The sequence below is a fragment of the Anomaloglossus baeobatrachus genome, chromosome 3 (genome assembly GCF_048569485.1).
Source record: "Anomaloglossus baeobatrachus isolate aAnoBae1 chromosome 3, aAnoBae1.hap1, whole genome shotgun sequence".
Lineage (NCBI taxonomy): Eukaryota > Metazoa > Chordata > Amphibia > Anura > Aromobatidae > Anomaloglossus > Anomaloglossus baeobatrachus.
The window spans coordinates 460550466-460574771 of record NC_134355.1 but is presented as its reverse complement, the minus strand read 5'-3'; the positions used below and the strand labels follow the sequence as shown (position 1 = coordinate 460574771).

General features: G+C 50.9%; 1 protein-coding gene across 2 annotated transcripts in view; it reads left to right on the top strand.

Moving 5' to 3' along the window:
* ATP13A3 (ATPase 13A3) overlaps positions 1-24306 on the top strand; it is a 268385-nt gene that overhangs the window by 195468 nt on the left and 48611 nt on the right. For both annotated transcript variants that reach the window (XM_075340514.1, XM_075340513.1), the window contains exons 18-23: positions 2032-2185; positions 2516-2636; positions 3202-3326; positions 4084-4256; positions 5698-5820; positions 5901-5980. In XM_075340514.1, the coding sequence (XP_075196629.1) occupies positions 2032-2185; positions 2516-2636; positions 3202-3326; positions 4084-4256; positions 5698-5820; positions 5901-5980 (776 nt within the window). The remainder of the gene's footprint in view (positions 1-2031; positions 2186-2515; positions 2637-3201; positions 3327-4083; positions 4257-5697; positions 5821-5900; positions 5981-24306) is intronic.

Genomic DNA, 24306 nt, shown 5'->3' with positions numbered 1-24306 from the left:
ACAATCAGTCTCCTCACTCGGATACATCACTGTTCTAAGAATAGGAGCAGATCACAAGTCTTCCTTGCTTGTAGTTGTGGAGCTCCATTAGAAATGTCTTTTGTTATTGTATTACAGACAACATATTTCTCACTTTCATCTTTTCTTGTGATGCAAGATTTAGTTTAAAAATATAGTTTGAGAAGCCGGCTGGTGTCATTGCATCTTGGATGAGCAGTCCAAGGCTTGTCCCCACCCCATTCTCCATGACTGACCGACTTCAGAAAAGTCATCCAAGATGCCTGGATGGTTTTCAAAGTAAATGTTCTCTGAAACAGCGCAGTGTTTCATAGTAAAATGTACACGGCTGCAATAATTTGGCCAGTGATTGATTTGTGCTGCCCGTGGTTCGGACAGTCTGAATCAGACAACTGTTTCCCTTTAAATATATCTTAGACTTTACTTTGAAAATCCCTGATAGGTGGCTGCATAGTCCTATATGGAAGTTTTCCTGCTTAATACTAAAATAGGCTTTTGCTGGATTAACAAAAATGCTCATTATCAGTATATTAAAGAGTACTTAAGTCTCATCGTGTAATAGAGCTATTTAAAAATGTGTATAACTTTTAGGCCTAAGGGGTACTTTGCACGCTGCGACATCGCAGGCCAATGCTGCGATGCCGAGCGCGATAGTACCCGCCCCCGTCGCAGCAGCGATTTCCTTGTGATAGCTGCCGTAGCGAACATTATCGCTACGGCAGATTCACATGGACTCACCTGTCCTGCGACCGTCGCTCTGGCCGGCGACCTGCCTCCTTGTTAAGGGAGCGGGTCGTGCGGCGTCATAGCGACGTCACACGCCAGGCGGCCAATCGGAGCGGAGGGGCTGAGATGAGTGGGATGTAAACATTCCGCCCATCTCCTTCCTTCCGCATATCCTACGGAAGCCGCAGTGACGCCGGTAGGAGATGTTTCTCGCTCCTGCGGCTTCACACACAGCGATGTGTGCTGCCGCAGGAGCGAGGAACAACATCGGACTGTCGCGTCAGCGTAATCATGGATTATGCCGACGCTGCACCGATAATACGATTACGACGCTTTTGCGCTCGTTAATCGTATCATCAAGCCTTTACACACTACGATGTCGCATGCGATGCCGGAAGTGCGTCATTTTCAATTTGACCCCACCGACATCGCACCTGCGATGTCGTAGTGTGCAAAGCCTGCCTAAGCCAAACGGCGAGAAAAATGGTGCGAGTGGAATGTGATAAAACATCGCATTCCACTCGGACCAATATTACCCTATGTGTCAGCGCACATGAGCGATTATTTTCTCAGCCCTAATCGGACCAAGAAAACAATCGCTGCATGCTGCAACTGTAATGCAAGACTTTCTCTCGCACCCATTCAAGTGTATGGAGCGAGAGAAAAATCGATCTGCACTCGTGGTACACCGGTGTACCGCGAGTGCAGTGCGAGAATGGCAATAGCCGGCTATGGAGGAGAGAGGGAGATCAATCCCTCCCTCCCTTCCTCCGTGCCGGCCCGCCCCCCGCAGCTGAGGTCCGCTCGCACAGTCGAACCTCAGTCGCAGGGACACTCGCATGATACTCTGCTCTGCTGTACTGCCAGCGTGAGCCGAGTGTCATGCGAGGATCGCACTAGTGGCCCTTATGGCCCCGGCCTTATTGTGAAATCTGGTGACGGATTCACTTTTAAGAAATTCAAGTGCCTCTACTGAATATGAAAGTATAAAGCTACTCATGCACCTTAAATGGCTTTTGGCCAAACATCTGACAGATTCCTCTCAGTCCTCCACATATTATTTGGTCGAGCCCTCATGTTTACAATGGTGAGAGGGGATGATACTGCTGCCAGACGCCTTCGTATCGCCACTGAGGACAAAATGATTGGGGTTAACTGCTGTGTAAGGGCTTTAATATGGCATCTTTTTAGATACTTACAAATAGACTTTATGGTGTTAGTGTTCTTGGGTCCTGACCCTAAAATATCAATGCTCTTGATATTTGATTTCTTCTGTTTCACCTGCAGACCTCTTATGAAATTGGAATTGTGCGACAGTTTCCCTTCTCTTCAGCTCTGCAGCGAATGGCAGTAGTTGCCAAAGTACTAGGAGAAAAACGCATGGATGCCTACGTGAAGGGGGCCCCAGAAGTGATAGCCAGCCTGTGCAGAGCAGAAACAGGTGAGAAGCCATTTATTTCATGAGCTAAATGTTGCCAGTCAGGGCGGCTGTCATGGCAAGTGGTATAAATAGTGCATGGGCGGCTGTCATGGCAGTTTTTCCATAAGCAAACGGGGTTCTGACTCTTGTTGTTTGCAGGAGATTAGCACAGTTATCCACGTTGACTATATTGGGCTGTTCAGTTTTGCTCATGTAGTCAATCGGCTGCAGTGAAATGTTTGCATGTGAAGTTATGATATGGGAATCCTTAAAAAAGACATTTTATCAGTTATGTTTTTTAGGAGCTATACACCAAGAGTTTAATCGAATTGTCCATTCTTTTTCTCGCAGTACCTTCTGACTTTGCAGTTGTTTTAGAAGACTACACAAAGCAGGGATATCGTGTTATTGCACTCGCACACAGAAAATTAGAATCAAAAATTTCATGGCACAAAGTACAAAATATTAGTAGGTATGAAGACTTTCCGCATGTTCGTTATGGGGCAGAATTGTACCAGCATGTTTTGTGGATAATTTTGTATTTCAAAAGGCTTATATTAATGACAATCCCTAGTTACATATGTGTAGACCAGGCTAATCTAGTAGAGTAACTTGTAGTGTTCTTGTTAATGTACACTGTATTACTGCTTTGTCCCTGCTGTGGCTGATGTCTTGGGCCGGAGAGGTTAGCAAGCCTTTTTGGGAATGATCGGTCACCGGCCGATCAGCTGATCGTTCACAAAAGGCGGCCGCCGGGCGATCAGCTGATCATTCAGAAAAGCCGGCCAACAGTAAAACAAAAACACAACGGATCGGTTTTTTGCATCATCAGTCACATCAGTTGTGCCAGTATCTGCAATGCATTCGTTGCATCAGTCACACAACTGATTGTGACGGATGCAAAACAGCGCAAGTGTGAAAGCAGGCTAAAAGGTTTTAGCTTTTAGAGGAAGGCGAGGGAAAAATGCAAACCTAAAATCTACAATATTGTGTGTAAACACTGTGTTAAAGGACTAATTTCTGAAACTTTACTGCAGGGAAGCCATTGAAAACAACATGACATTTTTGGGCCTGATCATTATGCAAAACAAACTGAAACCAGAAACTCCAGCGGTTCTTGAAGACCTGCGCAAAGCCAATATCCGTATGGTCATGGTCACAGGTGAGCCGAGCAAGTGCTCAAAGAAAATGTTTGGCCAAAATCTATTAAATGACTTGGACTACTTTATGTGGGGTAGAAATGTCGCACATTTTGGCAAATGTTTTATTTGCTCAAAAATGTGAGCAACTTTTCAAAAAAGTGCTGAGAAGAGTGAGCAGAGTAAGGCTGGAGAGGGTGAGATCTAGGTAGTCAGATTTATATATTGGCATATGCCAGAACTTGGCTCACAGGTGAAGGGGATGTCCACTACTATAACCCCTTCTGATTCCACTTGTTTCTCCCAGTTAAAACAAAATACCCTGTACTCGCCTCCTATTCCGGCGCCGTTCTAGCGCTGTCTGTAACCGCGGTTTGGGACTTCTGTGCAGCGGTGACGTCATGCGAGCCCCGTGTCCAATCATCGCTGGCTTCTCTATCCCCACCTTCAGGTCAAATGTGTTCATCAACTGGAAGTGACACTGTGGCTGACACTCCCTTCGTGTTGTTTGCTCATTTGGTCGGAAGGAGTGGAAAGAGACATCGGCAGTTGTTGCACTCGGGGCTCGTGTAACATCACCTTATCACGTGAGCTCCAAACTGTTTTGAGCACAAATGTAGGCCTACTCATTACAGCCCTAGGTTTACACTTCTGGTTCACGGACAGCCTAACATGCACCAACTTTATTAAAAGGTGTCTGCTGTATGAAAAGCTTCTTTTACTAAATAATCCATATTTTGTGTGTTTCAAATTGTATTCTTATGCTGATGTGCTCTGCAGGAGACAACATGTTAACTGCGATTTCTGTTGCCCGAGACTGCGGAATGATCCTACCTCATGATAAAGTTATTGTAGCTGAAGCACTACCTCCTAAAGATGGCCAAGCTGCCAAGATTAACTGGCACTATGCAGACACCATGCCAAGGAACAATCTGAATGCAATAAACCAAGAGGTTAGTGTTTTAGTCAGAAGTAATAATGGCATATTTTTTCACACATGTTAAAGGGAACCTGTCACCAGAATTTTCGCTATTAAACTAGAAGAATCCCCTTCTGCAGCTCCTGGGCTGCATTCTAGAAAGGCTCATCTTGCTACTGCCCCCCCCCCCTATCAGACCTAAATAACAACTTTATAAAATATTACCTTTTAGCTATGGTAATGAGGTTTTCTGGCCCCGTGGGCGGGCTGTATTTCGTCTGTTATCCCCCCTCCTGCCGCTGTTCGCCGTCCACCAGTGTTCATTTGGGAGGGTACTTGGTTGACGCTGGTGATGACCGTCACAGAGCCGCCCATAATCTCGCGCCTGCGCAATTACATCACCGGCGCTCGCGATTTGAAAACAGTGCTCAGTCCCGCAATAGTGCCACTGCGCATGCGCGAGACTTCAGGAGCACTGCGGAACATGACGACAGTGGCCTCATCTATGTAAATGAACACTGGGGGGCAGCGAACAGCGGCAGGAGGGGGGATAACAGATGAAATACAAGCCCGCCCACGGGGCCAGAAAACTTCATTACCATAGCAAAAGGTAATATTTTATAAAGTTGTTATTTAGGTCTGATAGGGGGGCCAGTAGCAAGGTGAACCTTTCTAGAATGCAGCCCAGGAGCTGCAGAAGAGGATTCTTTTAGTTCAGTAGCAAAAATTCTGGTGACAGGTTCCCTTTAAGATGATACATAGTAAAGAGGTATTCCACCTAGAATATTTATATGCTATCCATGGGATATGCCATAAATGTCTCATACAAGATACACGTCTGGGTTCCCCTGACCAATTGAGGCGGCTGCTGGTTCCTAACAATATCATTAACACAATATCCTGTACATGTGGGGGTTAGTGTATGGAGAGGGCTCCGGGGCCGAGCTCTCGCCGCATGCTTCTGGTGCTGGATAGAATGCATATCCGGAATCTAACAACTTAGGCCGGAGATGGACTCTGATCACTATTCTTCCTCAGTACACTACACAGACCGGAGCATCGGGAGAACGGGGATAGGTGAGATTTGTGTTTTTAATTGTCAGTATTCATGGGAAACTGTCAGAACAGAATACTACATGGATAGTGCTTTGGGTATATCCTACTGCTTGGGGGTCTTTGTGGGGAGCATCAAGCTTTGTGAGTGGCTGTGTGGGAGCTTCATACTGTGTTACAAATCAAACAGCAATAGGAAGTCAGAGCTGCAACTAGACACTCGCCTTACCTTGATGTTTGATACGTCCGCAGGCATAGAGAGGGCCCAGCGCTGATTGGCACAGGGCTGGCGTGAAGTGACAGTCGGGTGAGCGAGTGCCAATGCTGTTATTTTGACATGCTGATTGAGAAGGGGTTTCCCGAGTAGTGGACAACCCCTGTAATGCTTCAGTACATTAATATAATGCCACTTCAATCCTCAGGTTATTCCTATAAAGCCAGAGAATGACAGTCTTGAAGAGGATCTGGCAATTGGATACCATTTTGCGATGAATGGAAAGTCTTTTGCAGTCATCTTGGAACACTTTCAGGACCTACTTCCCAAGGTAAGACCGGAAACGACTGATAAGAACAATACAGATTTATCATCTAAAAAATGTTCTTACCGATGTTTATATTCTTTTAGTTGGTATTGCATGGTACTGTGTTTGCACGGATGGCGCCAGATCAAAAGACACAGCTGGTGGAAGAATTGCAGAATGTAGAGTAAGTAATGGCTTACCGTCTTGTGAGTTACACCTCATATTACTTTTCGTCTGAAATGGGTCCGCAATACTGTCATAGTTCCTGGTTTTATAACAACTTCAAAAGAAACTGGTGCCATGTATAAGGTGGGTAATAAGTAGTGTTGAGCGGACCCGGATCGTCAAAATCCGGATCCGCGCGGTTTGAGTTGCAGATCCGAGTCCGACCTGGACGCGGGATTCCGGGTGCACGATCCGGATCCGTTTTTTTTTTTTTTTTTCTCCTCTCTCTCTCTCTCTCTCTCTCTCTCTCTCTCTCTCTCTCTCTCTCTCTCCCTCTCCCTCTCCCTCTCCCTCTCCCTCTCCCTCTCCCTCTCCCTCTCCCTCTCCCTCTCCCTCTCCCTCTCCCTCTCCCTCTCCCTGTCCCTCTCCCTGTCCCTCTCCTTGTCCCTGTCCCTCTCCTTGTCCCTCTCACTGTCCCTCTCCCTCTCCCTCTCCCCATTGACATATATGGGGCCGGATTCCGGATCGGATTTGGACTTCTTTGACAACTCGCCGGTCAGCCGCCGGACCTGGATTTTTCACAATCCGCTCAAGTCTACTAATAAGGGCTTTAGACATCTATACTCTGATTTCTTGTGAGCAGAGAGCATAGTTACATAGGTTGAAAAAAAAGTCCATCTAGTTTAACCTTCCTCCACTAAATAAACATTGTTACTAAATCATTTATAACTAACAATGTTGTGTGTACTGAGGAAATCATCCAGGCCTTCTTTTAAAACAAGTTATAGTATCTGCCATTACTACCTCTTGCAATAGGACATTCCACAGTCTGACTGCTCTAACTGTAAAGAACCCTTTCCTATTTAGCTGCCGGAATATCTTTTCTTCCACTCGCAGTGAGTGCCCCCTGGTCCTTAGTATTGTCTTTGGAAGGAATAAGTTATGTGCTAGTCCTTTATATTGACCACACATGTATTTATACATATAAATGAGATCTTTTCTGAGATGTCTGTTTTCTTAATTAAACAAATCCAACTTTTCCAACCTCTCATCATATGTGAGGCCTTCCATTCCTTGCAATGATCTAGTTGCCGCCTTTGAACTGACTCTAACTTCTGAATATCCTTTTTAAAATATGGAGCCCAGAACTGGATCCCATATTCCAGATGTGGCCTTCCAGTGATTTATAGAGGGGTAACAATATGTTGGGATCACGGGATCTAATCTCTTTTTATGCACCGTAAAATCTTGTTTGCTTTTGCAGCTGCTGCTTGACACTGAGTGCTGCTGCTCAGCTTAATTTGAAAGCTAAACCACAAAAAGAATTAAATTTTCCCCCAAAAATTCTGAAAAATGTACAGCAAAAAGTGCATCAATGTTTTACTTGCCCAGGCCACAGAAACAAATGCACTCACAGGATGCAGCGACACCCCTTAATAAAGATGAAGGCAGCAGGTGCAGAACACTGATGGAGCAACCACTCACACACTACCAGTACATGGAGGGGATAATTGCTTAGCATTAAAATTGCACACAAATGGCTTGTATAGGGCGCCGTTCACACATGTAGGTGCACAGTATCTGGCTTACATCCTATTGATGACACCCATACTATTAGACTAGGTGGGCTGCCCAGCACTATATACATGCACCACACAGGAATGGAGACCCCAATTTACAAGGTTTACACTAATGGGCCAGGATTCATCCTGTGTAAAGATATAAGTGCAAAATAAACATATAATTAGGTATTAGTTGATATTTTCTCCACAATACGGACGCTCACAACCCATGTCAAGGGTCCTCATGGGAGTCCCTACACTAAATTTAACAACTAAACTACAAAAAGAGGAAATACATTTTCTCTAAAAAAATTCACAGCAAAAAAAGGGCAACAATGTTTTACCTGCCCAGCCACAGAAACAAATGCCTCCTCCTTTATTAAGGGGTTTGCTGCATCCTGTGAGTGCAACAGGTGCAGAACAGTGATGGAGCAACCACTCACACGCTACCAGTACATGCTACCAGTACACGCTACCAGTACATGGAGGGGGTGATTGCTTAGTATTAAAATTGCACGCAAATGGCTTGTGAGTGTATTTGTTTTTGTGGCCTGGGTTGGGAAAACATTGTTGCCCTTTTCTTTGTCGCTCCATTGGGAGACCCAGACAATTGGATGTATAGCTTCTGCCTCCGGAGGCCACACAAAGTATTACACTTAAAAAGTGTAACCCCTCCCCTCTGCCTATACACCCTCCCGTGGATCACGGGCTCCTCATTTTTATGCTTTGTGTGGAAGGAGGCACACATCCACTCATGCATTCTCATACTTAGTTATGTCGGTTAGAAGAAAAGAGGGCCCCCACGGGGCTCCCGGCATGTTCCCTTCTCACCCCACTACGTCGGCGGTGTTGCTAAGGTTGAAGTAGATATACAGCAATTGGTAATATTAAAATTTAACTTTTAATTCTATTTCTTAAAAAGACTCAAGGTCTAAAAATTATCACCCGTGAATCAGTGACCACACAAAAAAACGGACACAAGCAGGTAGAAGATAGGTCAAATATCCAATACCCTCATAATCAAGGGTTAATGTATTTGCATGAATATACCCAATCTTTTTACCTCAGGTTGCTTTTTATCATCTAGCATGAGCAGGGTCTCATATCTCACCCAACTGCTCCGACAGAAGAAAATATTACCTTAGTAGGGCATGATATATATTATCAATTCAGCCCAATGAAACAGCCAAAGTATGCTCAATAGCCCTCCTTATTCTTATTAAGGAGGGCTATTGAGCATACTTTGGCTGTTTCATTGGGCTGAATTGATAATATATATCATGCCCTACTAAGGTAATATTTTCTTCTGTCGGAGCAGTTGGGTGAGATATGAGACCCTGCTCATGCTAGATGATAAAAAGCAACCTGAGGTAAAAAGATTGGGTATATTCATGCAAATACATTAACCCTTGATTATGAGGGTATTGGATATTTGACCTATCTTCTACCTGCTTGTGTCCGTTTTTTTGTGTGGTCACTGATTCACGGGTGATAATTTTTAGACCTTGAGTCTTTTTAAGAAATAGAATTAAAAGTTAAATTTTAATATTACCAATTGCTGTATATCTATCTATCTCTATCTCTGGTAATAAATAATAATAAGGTTGAAGTACCCATTGCGGGTACAGAAGCTGGAGCCACATGCCGTCTCCTTCACCACCCCTTATGCGGCTCTGGGAGAAGTGGGATCCTGAGCGGTCATCCATTTACTGGGACCGTGCTCCATCCGCAGCCCCTGTGGGAACCTGCCGGACCGGAGCCTCTTCAACCTCAGGGACCGGGCCCTGCAACTCAAAGGTACTCTGTGTCCCCATAGGGGACTGTGCAGGGAGCGCACCTTCTTCCCGGAAACCGCGGCAGCTGCTGAATTGAGGAGGCCGGTGGACTTCCGCGCCGACCGTGCCTGCTTGTCGGGCGCGGTCTCAAATTTAGTCCCCGGCTTCATCGCGACCTAGTCGCAAAAATCCCACCCCCGGGCCTGCCTGTCAGGGGTAAGGGCGGGATTACCGACCTGACGTCGGATGTGAGGGCTGGAGCATCCTGCATGTTTTCCTCCCCCCTCACTGATCACTGTGGGGACCCCAGATTCCCGCACTTTACTGGCGCCGCCCACGGCTCCACTCCTCCCCTGAGAGCTCCGGCAGCCATTTTTTGGCATTCTGCCGGTGGAGGATTCTCAGTGAACAGCTCTGCAGCTCCGGGGGATCCAAGGCAGGGAATCTGGAGGACACACTCGGCTCGTTAGCGGTCGGTAAGCCACACCGGTCACCCGGTGCTGGTCCCCCTAGGGTGCCGGAATAGATATGTATATATATTTATATATATATATATATATATATATATATATATATATATATATATATATATCTCTGTTCGGTCGGGCTGTGAACCCCTTGCCCATATACCCTCAGTGATCTCTCTCCTAGTAGACAACAGCATGTCGTCCACAAGGAGCAAAGCTGCTAAGGCACAGGGTTTTTCTTTGTCGCTCTATTGGGAGACCCAGACAATTGGGTGTATAGCTACTGCCTCCGGAGGCCACACAAAGTATTACACTTAAAAGTGTAAGGCCCCTCCCCTTCTGCCTATACACCCCCCGTGGGATCACGGGCTCCTCAGTTTTCATGCTTTGTGCGAAGGAGGTCAGACATCCACGCATAGCTCCACTGTTTAGTCAGCAGCAGCTGCTGACTATGTCGGATGGAAGAAAAGAGGGCCCATACTAGGGCCCCCAGCATGCTCCCTTCTCACCCCACTTTTGTCGGCGGTGTTTGTTAAGGTTGAGGTACCCATTGCGGGTACGGAGGCTGGAGCCCACATGCTGCTTTCCTTCCCCATCCCCTTAGGGCTCTGGGTGAAGTGGGATCTTATCGGTCTCCAGGCACTGAGGCCGTGCTCCATCCACAGCCCCTGGGAATCTGCTGGACATGGAGCTGAGTATCCTCAGGGACATGGCCCTGCTACGTTGAGGTACTCTGTGTCCCCATGAAGGGGACCGCGCACAGACACACGGCAGCACTGCTGGGTGTGTTAGTGCGCCAGGGATGGCGGCGCTGCCCGCACTGGTGCCATCGCACACTACAGCGTGCTGGGTGTGTTAGAGTATTGAGGGACTGCCGCGCTAACCGCCGCTGCCATTTTTATCTCAGGCGCGGCTGGGACTTGTGGTGCGCCGGGGACTTCCGCGCCGACCAGGGCTTATATGCCGGGCCGCGCTTATCACTCTAGTCCCCGGCTTTTGCGGCCTACTCTCACTTCGTTACCGCCCACTGGCCTGCCAGTCAGGGTAAGGGCGTGACGCTGCACAGCACGGCAGCGCTGAGAGATGGAGCATGCTTTGCATACTCCACCCCTCTCACTGTACACAGTGTGAAACCGGATTCCCGCACTTTCTGGGGCACGCCCACGGCCTCCTCCTCTACACAGGACGCCGGCAGCCATTCATGTCAGTTTTTTCTGTGACTGAGAAAAGAGACAAGTTTGGGAAGACCCTGGCAGGGATTCTGGTGGTCACACACCCGCTGTGACCGGGCGGTAAGCAGCACCTGTGGTGCTGACCCCACTAGTGCCGAAATGCACATATAGATATATGCTTGTACGCTATACATTGCACTGTTCGGTCGCACTTTTGTATTTTGGCTATATACCCTCCTTGATGGTCGGGGGAGATAACAGCATATCGTCTGTGAAAAACAAGGGTGCAAAAGCACAGGTTTTTCTATGCAGCCTGTACAGCATGTACGGCTATACTGCCGGCAGGTTCCACGGACCCCAATTGTATGCAATGCACGGCCCTTGTGGAACTTACTCAGCCGGAGTCTCTGCTAATGGTCCAGGTGATGGGGACGGAGTTTGCAGTATTTACTTCAGACTTTCTGAGACTATGGCTAACATACTAGAAGCCTTGCAGTCCAGACCGGTCCCTCAGACCATGGGCTCTGTTGATTCATTGCCCCTGGTCCCCCCCCCCCCCCAGTTGGTACAACAAGGTGCTCCTGGAGTGTCTCAGGGATCCCAGGGTGAGGGGTCTGACTCGGACCGCAGTCTCAGACCCCCTAAGCGACCTCGCTGGGAGCATCCCTCGACGTCACCGCATCATTCAGGGTCTCAGCATGGGGACTCTCTCTATGATAAGGCGGAGGTATCTGATCAGGATTCTGATCCTGAGAACGTTCTCTACCTGGATACACCTGATTGTGACACCGTAGTGAACGATCTTACGGCGTCCATCAATCATATGTTGGTTATTTCTCCCTCAGCTCCTACGCCTGAGGAGTCAGCTTCTCAGCAGGAGAAGTTCCGTTTCAGGTTCCCCAAGCGTACATGGAGTACGCTTTCTGGATCACTCTGACTTCAGGGAGGCAGTCCAGAACCACCAGGCTGGTCCAGATATCGTTTTTTCAAAACGCCTTAAGGATACACGTTATCTCTTCCCTTTTGACCTTGTCAAGGGCTGGGTTCAGTGTTCCAATGTGGACCTCCTATCTCCAGCGGCTAAATCCTTAGTTGCAGTGGAAGATATGGCTTCACTCAAAGATGCCACTGACAGACAGATGGAGCTCTGGTTGAAATCCATCTATGAAGCTATTGCCGTGTCTTTGCTCCAGCTTTCGCAGCCGTCTGGGCGCTCCAAGCGGTCTCAGCGGCTCAAGCGCAAATTGAGGCAGTCACACGTATGTCTGCGTCGCAGGCTGCGTCTTTAACGTCTCAAACGTCAGCGTTTGCGTCATACGCCATTAATGCTGTCCTGGACTCGGCGAGCCGGAAGGCGGTTGCGTCCGACAATTCAGTGGTAATACGCAGAGCCTTCTGGTTGTGGGAATGGAAGGCAGATTCTGCTTCCAAAAAAGTGCCTAACCAGTTTGCCATTCTCTGGCGACCGCTTGTTTGGTGAGCGACTGGATGAAATCATCAAACAATCCAAGGCAAAGGATACATCCTTTCCTCAGGCTACACCGATCATACCCCAACAGAGGAGGGGACAGTCGAGGTTCGGTCCTTGCGGGGCGCAGGCAGGTCCAATTCTCCTCGTCCAAAAGGCCTCAGAAGGATCAGAAGAACTCCGACGCGTAGCGGTCTAAATCACGCCCTAAAAAGACCGCCGGAGGCGCCGCTACCAAGGCGGCTTCCTCATGACGTACGGCCTCCTCACACCGCATCCTCGGTCAGTGGCAGGCTCTCCCGCTTTTGCGACACCTGGCTGCCACAAGTAAAAGACCGTTGGGTGAGAGACATTTTGTCTCCTGGTTACAGGATAGAGTTCAGCTCTCGTCCTCCGACTCGATTCTTCACAACATCCCCGCCTCCCGAGCGAGCCAAGGCTCTGCTGCAGGCGGTGGGCATTCTGAAGGCAGAAGGAGTGGTGGTCCCGGTTCCTCTTCAGCAACAGGGTCACGGTTTCTACTCCAACCTGTTTGTGGTTCCAAAGATGGACAGGTCCTTCTGTCCTGTTTTGGACCTAAAACTGCTCAACAAACACGTAAGGACCAGGCGGTTCCGGATGGAATCCCTCCGCTCCGTCATCGCCTCAATGTCCCAAGGAGATTTCCTAGCATCGATCGATATCAGGATGCTTATCTCCACGTACCAATTGCTCCTGAGCATCAGCGCTTCTTGCGCTTCGCCATAGGAGACGAACACCTTCAGTTCGCGGCACTGCCGTTCGGCCTGGCGACAGCCCCAAGGGTTTTCACCAAGGTCATGGCTACAGTAGTTGCGGTCCTCCTCTCTCAGGGTCACTCAGTGATACCCTACTTAGACGATCTGCTGGTCAAGGCACCCTCTCAAGAGGCATGCCAACACAGCCTCAACGTTACTCTGGAGATTCTACAGAGTTTCAGGTGGATCATCAATTTTCCAAAGTCAAATCTGACACCGGTCCAATCGCTGACATATCTTGGCATGGAGTTTTCTTACTCTTCCAGCGATAGTGAAGCTTCTGCTGGACAAACAGCGTTCACTACAGACAGGGGTACAATCACTCCTTCAAGGTCGGTCACACCCCTTGAGGCGCCTCATGCACTTCCTGGGGAAGATGGTGGCAGCAATGGAAGCAGTCCCTTTCGCGCAGTTTCACCTGCGTCCTCTTCAATGGGACATCCTACGCAAGTGGGACAGGATGCCGACGTCCCTAGACAGGAACGTCTCCCTCTCTCAAGCAACCAAAGCTTCCCTTCGGTGGTGGCTTCTTCCCACCTCATTATCGAAAGGGAAATCTTGCCTAACCCCGTCCTGGGCGGTGGTCACGACGGACGCGAGTCTGTCAGGGTGGGGAGCGATCTTTCTCCACCACAGGGCTCAGGGTACGTGGACTCAGCAAGAGTCCTCACTTCAGATCAATGTTCTGGAGATCAGGGCAGTGTATCTTGCCCTAAAAGCGTTCCAGCAGTGGCTGGAAGGCAGGCAGATCCGAATTCAGTCGGACAACTCCACAGCGGTGGCTTACATCAACCACCAAGGTGGGACACGCAGTCGGCAAGCCTTCCAGGAAGTCCGGCGGATTCTGCTGTGGGTGGAAGCCACAGCACCCACCATATCCGCAGTTCACATCCCGAGCGTAGAAAACTGGGAAGCAGACTTTCTCAGTCGCCAGGGCATGGATGCAGGGGAATGGTCCCTTCACCCGGACGTGTTTCAGGAGATCTGTTGCCGCTGGGGGATGCCGGACGTCGACCTAATGGCGTCTCAGCACAACAACAAGGTCCCGGCATTCATGGCGCGGTCTCACGATCACAGAGCTCTGGCGGCAGACGCCTTCGTTCAGGATTGGTCGCAGTTTCAACTCCCTTATGCGTTCCCTCCTCTGGCACTGTTGCCCAGAGTGTTACGCAAGATCAGGTCCGACTGCCGCCGCGCCATCCTCGTCGCTCCAAAATGGCCAACGAGGTCGTGGTACCCGGATCTGTGGCATCTCACGGTAGGCCAACCGGGGGAACTATCAGACCGACCAGACTTGCTGTCTCAAGGGTCGTTTTTTCCTTCTGAATTCTGCGACCCTCAACCTGACTGTGTGGCCATTGAGTCCTGGATCCTAGCATCTGCAGGGTTATCTCAAGGGGTCATTACCACTATGAGACAGGCCAGAAAACACACATCTGCCAAGATCTACCACAGAACGTGGAAGATATTCTTATCTTGGTCCTCTGCTCAGGGAGTTTCTCCTTGGCCAATTGGCTTGCCTACTTTCTTTCCTTCCTGCAATTCGGTTGGAAAAAGGTTTGTCGCTCGGTTCCCTTAAGGGACAAATCTCAGCGCTCTCTGTATTTTTTTTTTTTTTCAGAAGCGCCTAGCAAGACTACCTCAAGTACGCACGTTCCTGCAGGGGGTTTGCCGCTTAGTCCTTCCTTACAAACGACTGTTAGAACCCTGTGATTTGAACAGGGTGCTGATGGTTCTGCAGAAACCACCATTCGAGCCTATGAGGGATTTTTCTCTCTCACGCCTTTCGCAGAAAGTGGTTTTCCTAGGGACAGTCACTTCACTTCGGAGAGTGTCTGTCGGGGCAGCATTGTCGTGCAAAGTCCCCTTCCCGGTGTCTCACCAGGTCAAGGGGTTCTGCGTCCGGTTCCGGAATTTCTCCCTAAGGTGGAATCCCCCCTTTCATCTCAATCAGGGTATCCGTACCCTCTGTTTGTCTTCATCCAGTTCACCAATGTGAAAAGGATTTGCACTTGATTAGATCTGGTGAGAGCACTCAGACTCTTCATCGATCGTACGGCGTCCCTGCGCCGCTCGGAAGCACTCTTGTCCTTGTCGCTAGCCAGCGTAAAGGGTTGCAGGCTTCCAAATCAAGACTGGCTCGGTGGTTCAGGGAACCAATTCTCTAGCTTATCGTGCTGCTGGCCTTACGGTTCCCTCAGGGCTGAAGGTCCATTCTACCAGAGCGGTGGATGCGTCCTGGGCTTGAGGCACCAGGCTACGGCTCAGCTTGTGTGTCAGGCGGCTACCTGGTCCAGCCTCCACACTTTCACGAAACACTGTCAGGTGCATACCTATGCTTCGGCGGATGCCAGCATAGGCAGACGAGTCCTTCAGGCGGCGGTTGCCCACCTGTAGAAAGGGGCCGTTTTACGGCTCTATTACGAGGTATTATTTTACCCACCCAGGGATTGCTTTTGGACATCCCAATTGTCTGGGTCTCCCAATAGAGCGACAAAGAAGAAGGGAATTTTGTTTACTTACCGTAAATTCCTTTTCTTCTAGCTCTAATTGGGAGACCCAGCACCCGCCCCTGTTTTTTTGTATACACATGTTGTTCATGTTGAATGGTTTCAGTTCTCCGATATTCCTTCGGATTGAATTTGCTTAAACCAGTTTATTGGCTTTCCTCCTTCTTGCTTTTGCACTAAAACTGAGGAGCCCGTGATCCCACGGGGGGTGTATAGGCAGAAGGGGAGGGGCCTTACACTTTTAAGTGTAATACTTTGTGTGGCCTCCGGAGGCAGTAGCTATACACCCAATTGTCTGGGTCTCCCAATTAGAGCTAGAAGAAAAGGAATTTACGGTAAGTAAACAAAATTCCCTTCTTTTGCGGCCTGTACCTCTTGTGGGGCTATGTTACCTGCGGGTTCCACCTACCCTCACTGTGAGCACTGCTCGACCCCTGTTTCGCTTGCTCAGCCGGAGCCTCGGACACTGGTGGGCCCCTCGGCTCATGTAGACCCCCCTGCTCCCCCTGACCAGGCTGCAGGAACAGAGTTCGCCTCTTTTGCTGAGAAACTCTCTGACTCACTTTCTCAATCCATTGCACAGTCTATGGACAAATGGTCTTCTAAGCTGCTAGAGGCTTTGCAGTCCAGACCGGACCTTTCACAGGCCCCGGCCCCTGTTAGCTTGTCGCCTCCGGGCCCCTCTCGGTCCGCGCCGAATCGCGCTCCCAGGTTGGCCCCTCGGTCTCAGGCGGAGGACTCCTGCCCGGACCGCAGTCCTAGACCGGCTAAGCGGGCTCGCTGGGACTCTTCCCCGACTTCCTCTCGCTGCTCGGGATCCCAGCTTGAGGACTCTCTGGAGGACAAGGCGGACATCGCAGCTCAGGGCTCTGACCCTGACGTCGCCCTTAACCTTGATACACCTGAGGGGGACGCCTTAGTAAATGATCTTATCTCGTCCATCAACCAGGTGTTGGATCTCTCTCCCCCGCCCCCTCCTTTAGAGGAGTCGGCGTCTCAGCAGGAGAAACACCAGTTTCGGTTCCCCAAACGTACACGCAATACGTTTTTTGATCACTCTAACTTCAGGGATGCTGTCCAGAAGCCCAGAGCGGTCCCGGAAAAGCGCTTTTCTAAACGCCTCACTGACACGCGTTACCCCTTCCCATCTGAAGTCGTTAAGGGTTGGGCTCACTCTCCCAAGGTGGATCCTCCAGTCTCTAGATTGGCTGCTAGGTCCGTTGTGGCTGTTACCGATGGCTCATCCCTAAAGGATGCCACTGACAGACAGAGCTCCTGGTGAAGTCCATCTATGAGGCCACGGGCACGTCTTTTGCCCCGGCCTTTGCAGCCGTGTGGGCACTCCAAGCTATCTCGGCTTGTCTGACTGAGATTAATGCTGTCACACCTAATTCTGCTCCGCAAGTTGCGTCTTTGACCTCTCAGGCGTCAGCCTTTTCGTCCTACGCCATGAACGCCGTCCTGGACTCGGCTAGCCGTACGGCTGTAGCATCCGCTAACTCTGTGGCAGTCCGCAGGGCCATGTGGCTGCGCGATTGGAAGGCAGACTCGGCTTCCAAGAGGTTCTTAACTGGTTTGCCTTTTTCTGGCGACCGTTTGTTTGGCGAACGATTGGATGAGATTATTAAGGAATCCAAAGGAAAGGATTCCTCCTTACCCCAGGCCAAACCTAAGAGACCTCAACAGAGAAAAATTCAACCGAGATTTCGGTTCTTTCGTCCCTCCGCCAAGTCCCAATCCTCTTCATCCAACAGGCCGGAGAAAGGCCAGAGGAACTCCTATGCGTGGCGATCCAAGTCTCGCCCACAAAAGGCCGCAGGAGGCACTGTCTCCAAGACGGCTTCCTCATGACTCTCGGCCTCCCCTGGCCGCATCCTCAGTCGGTGGCAGGCTCTCCCGCTTTGGCGACGCCTGGTGGCCACACGTTCAAGACCGATGGGTGAGAGACATTCTGTCTCATGGTTACAGGATAGAGTTCAGCTCTCGTCCTGCGGCTCGTTTCTTCAGAACCTCTCCGCCCCCTGCTCAGGCCGACGCACTTTTTCAGGCAGTGGCCGCTCTAAAGATGGAAGGAGTTGTGATCCCCGTTCCCCTTCAGGAACGTGGTCGCGGATTTTACTCCAACTTGTTCGTGGTGCCAAAAAAGGACGGGTCATTCCGTCCCGTTCTGGACCTCAAGCTACTCAACAGACATGTGAGAACCAGACGGTTCCGGATGGAATCTCTCCGCTCGGTCATCGCCTCGATGTCACAAGGAGACTTCCTAGCATCGATCGACATCAAGGATGCTGATCTCCATGTACCGATCGCGCCCGAGCATCAACGTTTCCTCCATTTCGCCATCGGGGACGAACACCTCCAGTTCGTGGCATTGCCTTTCGTCTTGGCGACAGCCCCACGGGTTTTCACCAAAGTCATGGCATCCGTTGTGGCGGTCCTGCATTCTCAGGGCCACTCGGTGATTCCCTACTTGGACGATCTCCTAGTCAGGGCCCCGTCTCGGGTGGCGTGTCAACAAAGCCTATCTGTCGCTCTGGCGACTCTCCAGCGGTTCGGGTGGATCATCAACTTCCCGAAATCCAAGTTGACACCGACCCAATCACTGACGTACCTTGGGATGGAGTTTCATACCCAGCAAGCGTTAGTCAAGCTTCCGAGCGACAAACAGCTTTCTCTGCAGGCAGGGGTGCAATCACTTCTTCGGAGTCTGTCACACCCCTTAAGGCGCCTCATGCACTTCCAGGGGAAGATGGTGGCAGCTATGGAGGCAGTCCCGTTCGCGCAATTCCATCTTCGGCCACTCCAATGGGACATTCTCCGCAAATGGGACAGGAGTTCGGCTTCCCTCGACAGGAAAGTCTCTCTTTCCCTTGCAACCAAGACGTCACTTCAGTGGTGGCTCCTTCCCAATTCTCTGGCGCAGGGAAAATCCTTCCTACCCCCAACCTGGGCTGTGGTCACCACGGACGCGAGCCTGTCAGGTTGGGGAGCGGTTTTTCTCCACCACAGGGCTCAGGGAACCTGGACTCCGATAGTCATCCCTTCAGATCAATATTCTGGAGATAAGAGCAGTGTATCTAGCCCTATTGGCTTTTCATCGGTGGCTGGAGGGCAGGCAGATCCGTATCCAGTCGGACAACGCCACTGCCGTCGCATACATCAACCACCAGGGCGGCACTCGCAGTCGTCAAGCCTTCCAGGAAGTCCGACGGATTCTGCAGTGGGTGGAGGCCACAGCCTCCACCATCTCCGCAGTTCACATCCCGGGCGTAGAAAACTGGGAAGCAGATTTTCTCAGTCGTCAGGGCATGGATGCGGGGGAATGGTCTCTGCACCCAGAAGTGTTTCGAGAGATCTGTCGCCGCTGGGGAACACCGGACGTCGATCTCATGGCGTCACGGCACAACAACAAAGTCCCGGCATTCATGGCACGGTCTCAGGATCACAGAGCTCTGGCGGCGGACGCGTTAGTTCAGGACTGGTCGCAGTTTCGACTGCCTTATGTGTTTCCTCCTCTGGCGATGCTGCCCAGAGTGCTACACAAGATCAGGTCGGACTGCCGTCGCGCCATTCTCGTCGCTCCAGACTGGCCGAGGCGGTCGTGGTACCCGGATCTGTGGCATCTCACGGTGGGTCAACCGTGGGCGCTTCCAGACCGCCCAGACTTGCTGTCACAAGGCCCGTTTTTCCATCTGAATTCTGTGGCCCTCAACCTGACTGTGTGGCCATTGAGTCCTGGCTCCTAGCGTCTTCAGGGTTATCTCAGGATGTCATTGCCACCATGAGACAGGCCAGGAAGCCTACGTCCGCCAAGATCTATTATAAGTCTTGGCAAATCTTCCTATCCTGGTGCGCTAATAACGGTTTTCCTCCATGGCCGTTTGCCTTACCCACTTTTCTTTCATTCCTTCAATCCGGAATGGACAAGGGTTTGTCACTCGGCTCTCTCAAGGGCCAAGTATCAGCGCTCTCCGTGTTTTTTCAAAAGCGTCTAGCCAGGCTTCCGCAGGTCCGCACGTTCCTGCAGGGAGTTTGCCACATAGTCCCACCTTACAAGCGTCCGCTGGAACCCTGGGATCTTAACAGGGTGCTAACGGCTCTTCAGAAACCACCTTTCGAGCCGCTGCGGGATGTGTCTCTATCACGTCTTTCGCAGAAGGTGGCCTTCCTAGTGGCAGTCACATCACTTCGGAGAGTGTCTGAGCTAGCAGCGCTGTCATGCAAAGCCCCCTTCCTGGTGTTTCACCAGGATAAGGTGGTTCTGCGTCCGGTCCCGGAATTTCTCCCTAAGGTGGTATCCCCTTTTCATCTCAATCAGGATATCTCCTTGCCTTCATTTTGCCCTAATCCAATTCACCAGTGTGAAAAGGATTTGCACTCTTTGGATCTTGTGAGAGCACTCCGGCTCTACGTGTCTCGCACGGCGCCCCTGCGCCGTTCAGATGCGCTCTTTGTCCTTGTCGCTGGGCAGCGTAAGGGCTCGCAGGCTTCCAAGTCAACCTTGGCTCGGTGGATCAAGGAACCGATTCTCGAAGCCTACCGTTCTTCTGGGCTTCCGCTTCCTTCAGGGCTGAAAGCCCATTCTACCAGAGCCGTGGGTGCGTCCTGGGCATTTCGGCACCGGGCTACGACTCAGCAAGTGTGTCAGGCAGCTACGTGGTCGAGTCTGCACACTTTCACGAAACACTATCAAGTGCATACCTATGCTTCGGCAGACGCCAGTCTAGGTAGGCGAGTCCTTCAGGCGGCGATTGCCCACCTGTAAGAGGGGGCCGTTTTTTCGGCTCTTTTTTAGTGAGGTATTCTTTTACCCACCCAGGGACTGCTCTTGGACGTCCCAATTGTCTGGGTCTCCCAATGGAGCGACAAAGAAGGGAATTTTGTTTACTTACCGTAAATTCCTTTTCTTCTAGCTCCTATTGGGAGACCCAGCACCCGCCCCTGTACCCTTCGGGCTGGTTGTTCTTTTGTGTACACATGTTGTTCATGTTGAATTGTTCTTTCTTCAGCGCTCTATTGGGAGACCCAGACGATTGGGGTATAGCTACTGCCTCCGGAGGCCACACAAAGCACCACACCAAAAAGTGCAAGGCCCCTCCCCTTCTGGCTATACCCCCCCGTGGTATCACGGGTTCTCCAGTTTTCAAGCTTTGTGCGAAGGAGGTCAGACATCCATGCATAGCTCCACAGATTTTAGTCAGCAGTAGCTGCTGACTATTTCGGATGGAAGAAAAGAGGGCCCATATAGGGCCCCCAGCATGCTCCCTTCTCACCCGTTGATGGTGTTGTAAGGTTGAGGTACCTATTGCTGGTACGGAGGCTGGAGCCCACATGCTGCTTTCCTTCCACATCCCCCTGGGGGGCTCTGAGGAAGTGGGATCCTGCCGGCCTCAAAGCTCTGACGCCGGGCTCCATCCACAGACCCATTGAACCTGCTGGATACGGAGCTGGAGTACCGTTCAGGGACATGGCCCTGCACCATTACAGGTACTCTGTGTCCCCGTACACACAGGCACAGCACACTCCAGACTTGCTGGGTGTGCTAGTGCGCCGGGGACAGTAAAGGGTTACAGTCACTGCAGCTTTGCTGAGTGACTTTGTGTATTGGGAACTACCGCGCCGGACGCTCCGGGAGCGGCGGCGCGGCTGGGACTTGTAGTTCGCCGGGGACTGGGCGCCGACCGCGCTTTTACGGCGGCGGCGCTTATAAATCCAGTCCCCGGCTTCTGCGGCCTAGTGCCGCTTCGTTCCCGCCCCCTCCCTGTCACTCAGGGAAGGGGACAGACGCTGAGCAATCAGCAGCGCCGAGGGCTGGAGCCTTATTTACATGCTCCAGCCCTCTCACTGCACACTGTCGGACGCCGGATTCCCGCTCTGACTTGGGGCACGCCCACGGCCCGCCCCTCCTCACACGAGCTGGGGAAGACGCCGGCAGCCATTACTGCAGTCCGAGCTCGGACTTTCGGCAACCAGGCAGGACGGTGGCGACCATACACCCGCTTATAGGCGGGCGGTAAGCGGCACACATAGTGCTGACCCCAATATATACTGCAGTGTGTACATGTGTATTTTAACTGCATAGGTCGCTATATGCCCGCTTGGAGAGCGACACATCAGCAGCAGGAAAGCAGGTGTGCTAAGGCACAGGCTTTCTAGGCTGCTTGTATTGCACGTACTGAAGTGTTCATTTGTGTTTATGCTTGTATGCTATACACTGCACTGTACAGTCGCTAGTCTTAGCTATATTCTCCTGGAATGGCTAGACTACAGCAGCAGAAAACCAAGGGTGCTGGGGCACAGGTTTTTTTTTTTTTTTTTCTATGCTGCTTGTATTGCATGGGCTGCAGTGTGCATTTGTACTTGTGCTTGTATGCTATACATTGCACTGTATGGTCACTCTTCTGGGCTATATTCCCCTAGATGACTAGTCTACAGCAGCAGAAGAGCAGAGGTGCCAGGGCACAGGCTTCTATGCTGCTTGTATTGCTTGTGCTGCAGTGTTCATTTGTACTTTATGCTTGTATGCTATACATTGCACTGTACGGTCACCAATCTTGGCTATATACTTCTAGATGGCTAGTCGGCAGCGGCAAAAAAGCAACACAGATTTTCAGTGCTGTTTTTACTACATGGGATGCTGTTCATGACACCGTCCCATTGTGTGCATGCTCCCCTGTAGCACTTCGTCTGCCGGGGTCTCTAGCGCTTCGTCTGCCGGGGTCTCTACTAGTCGTGGCCAAAGAAACCACCTGTCATCCCTATCCAAGGACAGGGACGGAGTTGCAGTTTCGACAGATATATTGTCATAAGATAGAGACTTGCAGTCCAGACAGGCCATGGGCAATCTTCCTGACCAACCTCATTTGGAACGGGGGGGTCCCAGGAGGACTCTCTGTATGATAAGGCAGCTCTCCAGGACTTTGATCCTGACATCGCTATCAATCCGGATACACCGGATGGTAACGCCATACGGAATGATCCTATAGCGTCCATCAATGGAAGGTTGGATCTTTCTCCCTCAGCTCCCCCAGTGGAGGAGTCAGCTTCACAGCAGGAGAAGTCCCTTTTCAGTATCTCAAACGGATATTGAGTTTTTTTCTGGCCACGCTGACTTCAGAGAAGCAGTCCAGAAACACCACGCTTACCAGATAAGCGTCTTCTCCAAACGTTTTTAAGATACACGTTATCCCTTTTCCCCTGACGTGGTCAAGCGCTGGACCCAGGGTCCAAAGGTGGATTCTCCAATCTCCAGGCTTGCGTCTAGAGCCATAGTTGCACTGGAGATGGGGCTTCACTTAAAGATGCCATTCACAGACAGATGGACTCTGGTTGAAATCTGTCTAGGAGGCTATCGGCGTGTCGGTTGCTCCGGCATTCACAGCCGTATAGGCAACCTAACCTTTTCAGCTGTTCTTGCGCAGCTGGCCTTGAGCACATGTACATCTGTACCGCAGAGGCGTCCGTAACTCCGCAATGTCTGCACTGCGACTTACCCTATTAATGCTGTCCTAAAAGTACAGTCGAGGTTTCGGTCCTTCCCAAGCTCGGGCAGGTCCCAATTGTCCTCGTGCAAAAGGGCTACAAAACCTCAGACGGGCTCAGATGCCGGCCGGGCTCAATCACGCCCAAGGAAGGCAGCCGGAGGAACCGCTACCAAGGCGGTCTCCTCATGACTCTCAGCTCTCTCTCTCTCTCCGCATCCGCGGTTGATGGCAGACTCCCCCGCCTTTGGCGACATTTAGCTGCCACAGGTCACAGACCGGTGGGTGACGGACATTGTGCTCACGTGCACAGGACAGTGTTCTGTTCTCGTCCTCCGACTCCATTCTTCAGAACGGCCCCACCTCCCCACCGAGCAGATGCCCTGCTGCAGGCGGTGGACGCTCTAAGAGCAGAAGGAGTGGTGATCCCTGTCCCCCCTCAGGAACGAGGGCGAGGGTTTGTACTCCAATCTCTTTGTGGCTCCAAAAAAGGACGGCTCCTTCCGTCCTGTTCTGGACCTAAAACTGCTCAATAAGCATGCGAACGCCAGGCGGTTCCGGATGGAATCCCTCCGATCCGTCATTAGCTCAATGTCTCGAGGAGACTTCCTTGCCTCAACAGACATCAAAGATGCCTATCTCCACGTGCCAATTGCTACGGAGCACCAACGTTTTCTACGTTTTGTGATAGGAGACGACCATCTTCAGTTCGTAGCTCTGCCATTCGGTCTGGCGACAGCCCCACGGGTGTTCACCAAGGTCATGGCAGCAGTGGTAGCAGTCTTGCACTCTCAGGGACACCCGGTGATCCCTTACTTGGACGATCTACTCGTCAAAGCACCCTCCCTCGAGGCATGACAACGCAGCCTGAATGTTACGCTGGAGACTCTCCAGACTTTCGGGTGGATCATCAATTTGGCAAGGTCAAATCGGTCACCGACTCAATCACTAACGTATCTCGGCATGGAGTTCACACTCTATCAGCGATAGTGAAGCTTCCGCTGAACAAGCAGCGTTCACTGCAAACAGAGGTGCAGTCTCTCCTTCAAGGCCAGTCGCACCCCTTAAGGCGCCTCATGCACTTCCTAGGGAAGATGGTGGCAGCCATGGAGGCAGTTCCCTTTGCGCAGTTTC